Genomic DNA, 11,652 nt, shown 5'->3' with positions numbered 1-11,652 from the left:
TCACTCCTGGTTTATTTCTATAACACTCTCTAAACTGCTGTGTCCCGCTGTATTGAAGTTGTCTCTGTATTGTTCTAGTCCAATGGCTTTCAGCCAGTCGTCAACAGAAGCCAATGAGGGGGCGGAGCTTCCGGAGGAAGCATGGTGCAGCATGGAGGGGTGAGGCCTTTGGGGGAAAACATTTAGAAGTATAATTTATACCAGCTCAGGAAAAAACTTGGGCTTTTATGTGCATTTGTATATGAAAGGCTGTTTGTTTACAGTATGTGTGTGTGTGTTTGGATGGATGCAGATTTTGATATTAAAGAATTTCTAATCCTGAAAACTCTAAATTGATTGGGAATGTTGGTCCAAACTTAAATGACTGTTTTCTCTGTATCTTTATACAATATAATAAAATGTAAATGGTGACTCGTGGTGCGTTTACACCAGACGTGAATGAAGCGTTAAGCGCAAGTAGTTTACATGTTAGGTTCAATGCAAATACACACTAGACATCCGGCGGCGTGAATTGAGCATTTCGGGACGCATGTAACGAGTGATTCGCGCTAGTTAAAAAAATCGGAACTTTGGGGAATATTCGCACCACATTAACCACATTACTAGCTTACTCTAGAAATGACTTGATTACAACTATATGAAACATCAATGGAGGACAAAATTATTGTCTCTGTATGTAAAGTTGTACGACACATCTTCATACTTTTATATAAATAGGAACGCGAAAATTTCACGCGCGAATGCTGAAAATTTCAAAGTGTGTTCAAATTTCACGCGCAAATGCCGCAAATTTCATAGTGTGTTCAAATTTCACGTGCAAATGCTGCAAATTTAATACTGTGTTCAAATGTCACTCGTGAATGCCACAATTTCATAGTGTGTTCAAATTTCACGAGCGAATGACGCAAATTTAACATGGGAATGACGCAAATTTCATACGGCGAATGCCGAAAATTTTATAGTGTGTTCAAATTTCACGAGCGAATGACACAAATTTCATGCGGCGAAAGATACAAAACTCATTGTGAGTTAAAATTTTTACACACAAATGACACAAAATTCATTGGTAGTTCAATTTCATATTGTGTTCAAATTTCACGTGCGAATGCTGCAAATTAAATACTGTGTTCAAATTTCACTCGTGAATGCCACAAATTTCATAGTGTGTTCAAATTTCACAAGTGAATGACGCAAATTTAACGTGGCGAATGACGCAAATTTCATGCAGCGAATGCCGAAACTTTTATAGTGTGTTCAAATTTCACGAGCGAATGACGCAAATTTCATGCGACGAATGACACAAAACTCATTGTGAGTTAAAATGTTTACACGCAAATGACACAAAATTCATTGGCAGTTCAAATTTCACGCGTAAATGCAGCAAATTTCATAGTGTGTTCAAATTGCACACACGAATAACGCAAATTTTGTAGTATGTTCAAATTTCACGCGGGAATGACGCAAATTTCATAGTGTGTTAAAATTTTACGGGCGAATGACGCAAATTTTTAGTGTGTTCAAATTTCACAAGCAAATGACGCAAATTTAACATGGCGAATGACGCAAAACTCATTGTGAGTTCAAATTTTTACACGCAAATGACACAAAATTCATTGGCCGTTCAAATTTCAAGCGTAAATGCAGCAAATTGCATAGTGTGTTCAAATTTCACGCGCCAATGACGCAAATTTTATAGTGTGTTCAAATTTCACAAGCAAATGACGCAAATTTCTTGCCCAAATGGCGCAAATTTCACGAACAAATTTAATGCACAAATGTCACAATTTTATGTGCGAATGGCGCAGATTTGCATACAAATTTGAACACACTATGAAATTTCTGGCATTCGTGGATTCGAACTCGAGTCGGCAGAAGTGCATTTGCACCATATGTTGGAGCGCTGCCCACTACACCATCTGCGAAATGTTTAGCCGCCGCACTTTGTGACAATAGCACAATTTAATCGCTATATTCATGTCTGGTTTGAATGCACAGTAAGTGTGTATTTGTGTACCTGCTGGTGTCTCCCGCTATCCTCTTCAGCGTGGCTGGGTTGCGTATGAGTTTGTCTAGCATGTTGACAATCTGGCTGAATTTGGGTCTGTCGGCACGTTCTCTCATCCAGCACTCCAGCATGAGCTGATGTAACGCCAGCGGACACTCCATGGGCGGCGGCAACCTGTAGCCTTCCTCTATCGCCTTTATCACCTAAGAAACAGAGGGGAAATGGGTACTTAACTAAAGTATTCAATAAGTTTGTATAATTTGGCACGGTGCACAATATTATGTAACAATAAAGGACGCACACATGGAAAACCGCACCATGGTAACGAAAGAAGGCATGGGGATCAAAGCCTTAATTAACCAGGACTCTAAATGGTGCTACTTACATCCTGATTACTCATGTCCCAATATGGTCGTTCGCCGTATGACATCACCTCCCACATGACGACGCCGTAACTCCACACATCACTTGCTGAAGTGAACTTTCTGTATGTGATGGCTTCTGGAGCCGTCCAGCGAATGGGAATCTTTCCTCCCTGTGATTGACAGGTTTGTGTTAACAGCAATAAGACTTAACCTAAGACTAGATCATTTATTTGAAAATGGTCCAAATGGATTTTGGATTTTGTATGAGGGATTTTGGACTGTATATCGGCACAGCTGTGATGCATAAATATATATAAACCAATGTAAACTCACACTGGTAGTGTAAGCTCCTTCTGGTTCATCTTCGAGCACTCTGGACATCCCGAAGTCTGAGACTTTGCACACCAGGTTGCTGTTGACCAGAATGTTTCGCGCTGCCAGGTCTCGATGAACGTAACTCATGTCGGACAAATATTTCATACCAGACGCGACACCTCTCAGCACCCCCACCAGCTGAATAACAGTGAAGCGGCCGTCATTCTTCTGAAAGATGAGGAATACATCAAACTTAGCGGTGACGTGTAGGCAGTTAAAGTGAATGAATCATGATTGTTCGTGAAAGTCATTTAAAGGACCAGGAAAGCTCCCTTTGTTGTTTCCTCGTCTTTGTAAGTCAATTTGTATAAAAGCTTCTGCTAAATGCCTAAATGCAAATGCATCCATTTCTCCAGGTGTTATAAATGCATGCATTTGTGTTTAGTTTTAAATGTATAACACAAAATCGAAAAACAAGGATTTAATATCAGTGTAGGAAAAGAAAGACTGTAAACAAACATGCTCTTACTCTAAGAAACATATCCAGAGAGCCGTTCTCCATGTACTCTGTGATGATCATAACAGGTTTACCTGCAATTAAAAAAGAGACTTTATAAGTTATATAACATTTGACTGACCTATGAAAAAATACTGAATGCCAAGGATGCACTGAGCAGACGAAACACACACACACACACGCACACACGGAGTGACTGTTTGATTGACAGTTAGTCAATGATGCTTTCGCATAGAGGAAGTGCACTAAAAAAATCTCAAGCTGACCATCTTTGTTGGTCTGGCCTTTCTGATGACCTTGAGTCAAGTTTGACTGACAGTTCCTCCAAGGGTCCTGAAGAGCAGATGACCTCTGACCCCTCCCCCAACTGTCTGCATTACCGAGGTCCGCCCCTTTCCGCCCACCCTATTAGAATGCTAATCTAGTGTTTACAGATTGTGTCTAGTTTTGCATGTGTGTGTCTTTAATGCACGCATATGTTTGACAATGACCTCGGCGCGGTGAGGACTATCATCTCCAATCTTGAACAAATGATGCATACTGTATATATATATATGAAATTATAACAAATGAGAAAAATACTTTTATATTTTATGAAATGAGTTCAAAAATAATTTCCTCTTGCATTTGAATCAACAGAGGAGCACTGTGGTAATATAAGCAACATTATAGCAAAACCACTGTTAAGAGACGCATCGATCCCACGCTGCCTTATTTACATATTTAGATTCAATTCATTCTCATTTACATTATGGTAATGAAGCATTCAACTCCATTAGCTCTGCGGTAACACAAAACAGGAGAATTAAGACAGCTTCATAGTTTTATGGAGAGATTTATGAGCTAAAATTAAATTAAACAATGACAGGGCTGGATGATTTCCAACTGTTTCAAATAACTTTCTCTTTTAATTTATTGGGAAATTATAATGAATGTTTTCATCGTCACCTGCTACTCAAACATTGTTAAGTTTCATGCTGAAGTTTAATATATGCATTAACACATAAATAACATACAAATATATATATATATATATATATATATATATATATATATATATATATATATATATATATATATATATATATATATATATATATATATATATATATATATATATATATATATATATATATATATTTTCTTTCTTCTTAAAGAATTACTCCCATTTAAAAAAAAAAATCCTGATAATCTTCTTACCCCTATGTCGTCCAATAAGTTCTTCCTTTCTTCAGTAGAAAAGAAATTAAATATTTTGAGGACAACATTTCAGTATTTTTCTCCATATAGTGGACTTAAGTGGACCTCAACAGTTTACAGTTTACATGCAGTTTAAGAGGGCTACAAACGATCTTATCTAACGAAACAATCATTATTTCACGAAAAAAAGTAAAATTAGTAATTTTAAACCATAACTTCTCGTCTTGAACTACTTGTGTGATGCGCCAGTGCGACCTTACGTATTACGTAATCACGTGGAAAGGTCACACGTTACATATGTGAAACGCACACTTGCGGACGATTTTAAACAATAAACTGACACAAAGACATTCATTAGTATCATTCCTTATACAACAACATCGATCGGTCCTCTTTCTCCACACTTGTAAACACTTGGATGGTTTCGCATACATCATGCGTGACCTTTCGACGTGATTATGTAATACGTAAGGTCGCTCTCGCGTGTCAAACGGCTAGTGCAAGACTAGAAGTTGGGGTTAAAAAGTACTTTTATTTTTTTGCTAGATAAGACCCTTATATGCCTCTGTTGGGATCATTTAGAGACCTTTGAAGCTGCATTGAAACTTTAAACTGTTGAGGTCCACTAAAAGTCCACTATATGGAGAAAAATCCAAGAATGTTTTCCTCAAAAAACTTCATTTCTTTTCAACGAAAAGAAAGAAAGACATCAACATGACATGGGGGTGAGAAAACGTTTTTTTTAATGAAAGTTTCATTCCCATAACCTACAAAAACTATATATTTTTTCACACTCTCTTTGTGATAAACCAGCAACCGTTTACTACTAAAAATAAGCAAACAGAAAAAGCAAGTAGTTAAAAATAAATGAAACAAATATGTAAAACATGTGGCTGTGAACGGGGAATATGAGACTCTTTCTCACACACAGCAGCGGCGTTGTTTGCCTGTGGTCAGAGGTATAAGGTGACACTCGAACCCCTCAAACACATTTAGGTCTGACGACGTGATTAATGACCCTGAGTCTCTGGTGCATTTTATCTCACATTAGCCCTTCAGTGCGGCCCACTCCATCTGGAGACCACAAATATGTGTGTGTGCGCTTCAGAGAGCGAGTCTGGAGTCTTTGTCAAGCCGCATTTACCAAACATGCACACAAATAAGCCCTGAGCATGCATACATAACACATGCATCACCATTAACATATCAAAAGAAAGATCAAATGTTATATCACAAGCTTGATTCTTTAAGCTGCGTTTCATTCAAAGTCAAAAGCAGGATATTACTACTTGATGTCTCAAACATTTGATCGCCTAATATTCTGCTGTTTTTGAAGTTTGAAAAGCGGTAGCTATCGGATGTCTGAACGCTGAAATAAAACGCAGTCTTTGAAGCCATCAATGCACACATCAATCCTGTCTACTGAGATGCCTCCATATGGTGAAGATGTATCCTTCACTACCGAGGATATCCCACAATCCTGTGCGTGCGATTTGGTGGTTGGTATTTTATTGAAACGTGATGAATAAAAAAGTTAAATTAATATATACATTTTTCTCTTTTTTTAACTTATTTTATTTACTTTCAATTATTTCTAATCCTCTCGATCCTTATAAAACATTTAAAATTCTTTTGCAGAAATAGTGAATAATATTTTTTTATTTACATTAAATCATCCGTAATTCAAAATCAACACCTTCAACTTACATTTGGTAACCACACCCTCCAGATGAATGATATTGGGATGGTCAAACTGTCCGATGACGCTTGCCTCGCTCAGGAAGTCCAGTCTCTGCTGTTCGGTAAACCCCGCCTTCAGCGTCTTGATGGCCACACAGATCTCTCGTTTGCCAGGAAGCTTTAGTCGACCGCTGCACACCTCCCCAAACTCACCGATAGGCAAAGGTAGTCTTTAAAGCACACTTCAATTAACTTCAAATTCAAGGACCTTTCAAGGACTTTCCAGGTCCAATACCCTCAAATTCAAGGACTCAATTTGGGGACACATTTCAAGTGAGAGCAAGTTACATCGTGTCACTTTTTAAGATACAATGTTAAAGTTCCCTTTCGAGGGAACTCGCGCTGCGTCACTGCGGTGACACTTTGGGGACGCCTCCAGGGATAAGTGCATCTGAATGTGTATATCAAAATCAACCAATGATGAGGCTTAACGACAAAGACAGGGTGACGCGGGACCCAGGAAGTATATCGCTATCTGAAATATTGCCAAAGACGGCACAGGGACACAGGAAGTATGGTAAGGGAGACGCAGCGTCTCGTTCCCTTCTCAGGGAACAACAGTTACATACGTAACCGAAGAAGTTTTTATGTGTCAAACACAACTGTGCAAAAAAGCATTTTGGTATGAATCAACATTCGCGTACAGAAGATATAAGCATTTAAAGCGAACAGTTTAGCATGTGTGCTTAAAACGTCTAGAAATTTTATAATATTTTCCTACATTCCACAGCGAATAATATGAATTTTTTCCAGAAAACTTCTTGCATAAAATAGATTCAAGCACTTTCAATGACCTGTATCTATGTATGTACATTTTCAAAAACTTTCTAGGGCCTTGAATTATTTCCCCCAGATTTCGAGGACCCATGGGAACCCTGTTAAAGTGTCATTAGTCAAAAATCATTTATAAGGTACATAGAAGGCAGCGATAGGACGTTAACTCACCGATGCCGATCACCTTCTCGATCTTGATGCAGGATGTATTGATCTCTTTAGCGAACTCCCGAATTGCCTGGTTCGGGTCTTCGTAGGTAAAAGGGTCCACATATATCCTTACCCCTAATGATGCATTGAGGAAAAGTTTGAGAATTGAAAATCATCCCGCTGAAGAACAATGATGATGGAGGTGCTGGTTTACCTGGCTGAAGGTGTTTCTCATCGGCCTGCTTGGTTTTGCTGTATTTGCTCCTCCTGTGATGAAAGCATATTACAATATTTTAGTATTTATTCCTTTCTTTGTCTATTATCATAAACACTAGATGTAGTTATCAATACCTTTTAGTGATGATGAAGGCAATGATGAAGATAAGAAGAACCACAACAACACAGCTGGCCACCAAAAGCAGCAACACAGCTGAGCTCATGGCCCCGACAACTCGAGCTGCTACTGTGAGAGTAACAAAATATTTATTTGAGTTTTATTAAAGTATCTATGTGCTTTTTATGCACATACATTTAAGAAGTTATACATGCTTTGCAATTTTTTTTATTTGGTGAAGCTCAATTCTAGATCATTCTCAATATAACACACGTACACGCTACATTAGTGAGGTCATTTTATACACATCTATTGATTTTATATTAAGCTAATGATATTTTCGATCCCCAAAGCTAACCCTCAGAAACGTGCACGGCATTACACTTAAACATAATTCAGTGATTTATGAGCCTTTATATTCAGTTATAACAGTTGTCATGGTATTTTACTATGTTAGTGAGGACATTCGGCCTTTACAAAGATAGCTTAACCTGTACACACTTTTACACACAAAGCACACACCCACCTGTGTTGGTGCTGTACTCAAAAGGAGCACTGAACTCTCCGTATCCCGCCGCGGTGCGAGCGCGCACGTGAAACACGTACAAGGTCAGCGGAGTCAGATCTTTAATATCGGCGTTACGAGATGTCGTCTTGACGATGCGATAACTCCTCTCATTCTGATCCTGAGATTCATAAATAAAGACAGAGAGGAAAGACAGAGGAAGGTAACAGGTCAAAGGGCAGGCGGAAGGATGTCACAGAACTATTTTAACTCTTATAATAAAAACATTACTTCCTGTTCATTCAGGAATAAAACCGCTGGCAACAGAAAGACAATGTTCACATACGTAGGACTGTTTAAACTACAAAAGCCAAAAAATTGTAACAATGACAATTTTGACATTTTTACTTACAAATTTTAAATCATTATTTACTATCATTGTTTTTTTCATCGAAGCTCTGAAAAAGACAAATATGTTTATGCGCATCTTCTGACCAAATGCATTAAAATTGATGAGGGAATAACTTAAAGGGGACATCTCACACTTTTTTTTAAAGATTTGAAATAAATCTTTGGTGTCCCCACATATGTGAAGTTTTAGCTGAAAATACCATATAGATCATTTATTATACCATGTTAAAATTGCCACTTTGTAGGTGTGAGCAAAAATGTGCCGTTTTTGGGTGTGTCCTTTTAAATGCAAATAAGCAGATGAAATGCAAACACTGATCACCATAATGGTGGTTGGTTGAAATTTAAACTAAATTGGGCTTTCAATTATTTTATCTCTCTCGATTCTTTGCACCTGGATAGTGCAGATCAAAGCTGGGATACATTGCACGATTTTTGGCTCTCCCAGACGAAAGATTTCCATCGTGAAACATTCGTTGCGATTTCTGTGATAGTGGCTCTTCATTGGTGGTCCTATGTCGTACAGTGAGAGAGGTTCAAGGACGGCCGTGTATCTGGTCTTGTGTCCAAAGATAGCCTACGATAATTTTCTGACAGTGTCAGAAAACCTGCGTAATGGTATTTGTTTATCACTAGTGCATGCTGGTTACATTGCGCTAGCGTGTGTGACGCATTCGTCGAAGCCTCCGTGTCATCATCGTACAGTCTACATGCTTGTCGTACCCGAGTTTAAACGATCCTGCAGTGAATTCCGGGCTTAAGGGGCAATATTATGATAATAAGATCCCCTTATGACATCACAAGGGGAGCCAAATTTCATTGCCCTTTTATTTCACATGTTTGCAGAGAATGGCTTACCCAAACAAAGTAACTGGGTTGTTCTTTTTCACATTTTCTAGGTTGATAGAAGCACTGGGGACCCAATTATAGCACTTAAACATGATAAAAGTCAGCTTTTCATGATATGTCCCATTTAAATGTTTCAAAACCATTACATTGCTTGACATCTTAACAGACTTGGTCCCAAATGACTTGCATTATTAAATAAACCAGGATGGGAAAACTTCCAAGTAAGAAAGTCTTAATTCGACATGATGGTTAGAGAACTACGAAGATGTTTTTTTAACTTTGGTCGAACGATTGCTTTAAAATAAGATAAAAATAACAAGATGTTCCACCTTCTCATAGTATTTGACTTCATATTCCAGTATGACTCCGTTGGGTTTCTCTGGCTCCTGCCAGAACAGAGAGAGCGTGTGACGAGTGATGTCCTTACTTTCAACAGACATGACTGTGGAAGGAGCTGGAAAGAAAGAGAGACACAGAAAGAGAAAGAGAGATTTAATATTCACTAAAGGTTTACATATGCCATATTTTACTTTTGTCAAATTTCTGTCTGTCCCGGTCGCTCTTTCATCACATCACAGACAAACACAGAACGAGAAAAGACTAAACCAAAAGACGCAGAGGACGAAATCTCCTTTCCTCCCATATGTTCCTTGTTTCTTTTTGACTCTGGATTTGGAGTAAAGACAGCGATTGTCTGTGTAGTTTTCTCCCCTGAAGCTGTTTTTGTTGAGGGTGAGAAAGTCAAACACAGAGATTCAGACACAACAAAAATGAGTGTGGTCTTCTCAGTTTCTCTAAAGACACAGACAAATCAACAAAAAACGAGAGACAAAACTAGGGTTGCATGGATGAAAATTTTTGTGCGGATACGATATTTGATTACTTAGAATGACATTTACAGATAGTTTTTTATTTTTTGATTCAAATAATTATGTCATGAAATGCCAGAAGTGCAGAGCGTACAAACTGCAGTTCTGTTGTCAATGTCGCCCAATATAAAATAATCACACAGTATAATTTCTGATGCGTTTTTGTGCTTCTTTTGATTGCTAGGATATAATCTGCTAGGACAGTCAGGTTCCCAAACTTTTTATTTTGCGACCCACTCAAACAGGTAGAATCTATCCCGGGACCCACCAACATATTAAATGTAAATATGAGAAAAATACACATTTGGATTCTTTTATACTCTAAAATGTTGCTTTGTTTGGACAGAACACACAGCAGTTGGGTTAAAACAACCCAGCACTTGGGTCATTTTAACCCAGCAGTGTCCAATAGTGACCCAGCCCTGGGTTAAAAACAGCCCAGCATTTTTTCATTTTCCTTGTAATTTTATTATTTAAAATGTAAGTTAAATTGAAATAACAAAATAATTTATGACACATCATATCAAAATCATAGTTATTGCTAGTTATTAATTTGACAAATGTTTTTGTGCCATTCACCACAACAGCAAAGTGACTTTGCGCGACCCATTTTATACCACAAGTGGGTCCCGCCCCCAGTTTAAAAACCTGTGATAGGACAGGGTTTCCCAAACTGGGGTTTGCAAACCGCTAGAAAATTGCAGGGGGTTCGTGAGTTGACGGAAAAAAAAATTATAATTAAATAATAATAATAATAATAATAATAATAATAAAAGTAAATAAAACATTTAAGAATACAAAAAAACACCAACAAAAATATATATATTTTTATATATACACCATTAAACCTTTTTTTATATACACTGCTAGAACGGATGTGTTAAAAACAACGCATTAGTGTTGTCCCAGAATTCACAAAAAATGACACTTAATGTGTTAAAAGCTTAACACAAAAATATGTGTTAAAAATGAATACATCCTTTCTAAGAGTGTACCATTACGGTGCATTCACACGGGGCGTAAGCGTTAACACTTAACGGAAGGCTTGTCTGAAGCGTGGCCAACAGCCAATCACAGTGGCCGCAATACATGATCCGGTCTTCCATAAACGTAATTGACTGGCTCAGTCTAGGTTATTTGCATAAGGCAATCTGGTTGGCTGACGCACACATTGCCGCTTGAAAAGTTCAACTTCTGCCGCGAACAACGGCGGTGACGCGACGCCGACGGATCCACAATTCAGTTCGGCAATGCATGACGTCACCCATTAAAAGTCAATGGGAAGCGTCAACGCTTACGGCCCGTGTGAATGTACCGTTACACAACACTACAATATATCATAAACACATAAAAAAGACAGTTTTTATGTACCAAAAAAAAAATTACCAGATGGAGGTTTAATAACAGGTAATAATAATAATAACTATGTGAAATACTACTGATAAAAACTTTAAAATTGATGAAAAATAAACGTTTTTAAAAATTAAACATAAATGTGCAATTAGATTATTGAAATATTTAATTTAAATATCACGGGGTACTTCAAGTAAATAATTTAGGTCAAGGAGGTTCGGCTGAAAAAAGTTTCAAAAAACTTTTCTAGGATATAATCTTATGA

The 11,652-nt window shown here is 37.7% G+C and overlaps 1 protein-coding gene across 2 annotated transcripts in view; it reads right to left on the bottom strand.

Moving 5' to 3' along the window:
• The window catches only part of epha4l (eph receptor A4, like), a 49,271-nt gene that overhangs the window by 1,132 nt on the left and 36,487 nt on the right, over window positions 1-11,652 (bottom strand). The window contains exons 6-16 of one of the 2 annotated variants that reach the window (XM_073862955.1): window positions 9,495-9,619; window positions 7,927-8,086; window positions 7,418-7,526; window positions 7,281-7,333; window positions 7,092-7,201; window positions 6,110-6,299; window positions 3,215-3,276; window positions 2,704-2,913; window positions 2,391-2,540; window positions 2,015-2,208; window positions 5-166 (exon numbers count right to left, since the gene is read on the bottom strand). In XM_073862955.1, coding sequence (XP_073719056.1) covers window positions 5-166; window positions 2,015-2,208; window positions 2,391-2,540; window positions 2,704-2,913; window positions 3,215-3,276; window positions 6,110-6,299; window positions 7,092-7,201; window positions 7,281-7,333; window positions 7,418-7,526; window positions 7,927-8,086; window positions 9,495-9,619 — 1,525 coding nt within the window. Of the gene's footprint in view, window positions 1-4; window positions 167-2,014; window positions 2,209-2,390; window positions 2,541-2,703; window positions 2,914-3,214; window positions 3,277-6,109; window positions 6,300-7,091; window positions 7,202-7,280; window positions 7,334-7,417; window positions 7,530-7,926; window positions 8,087-9,494; window positions 9,620-11,652 lie in introns of both variants that reach the window. The other variant, XM_073862954.1, reaches the window with a different exon arrangement.

Source organism: Misgurnus anguillicaudatus, chromosome 24 (genome assembly GCF_027580225.2).
Source record: "Misgurnus anguillicaudatus chromosome 24, ASM2758022v2, whole genome shotgun sequence".
Classification (NCBI taxonomy): Eukaryota; Metazoa; Chordata; class Actinopteri; order Cypriniformes; family Cobitidae; genus Misgurnus; species Misgurnus anguillicaudatus.
The sequence above is the reverse complement of the archived record's forward strand: the minus strand, read 5'-3'. Positions and strand labels throughout refer to the sequence as shown.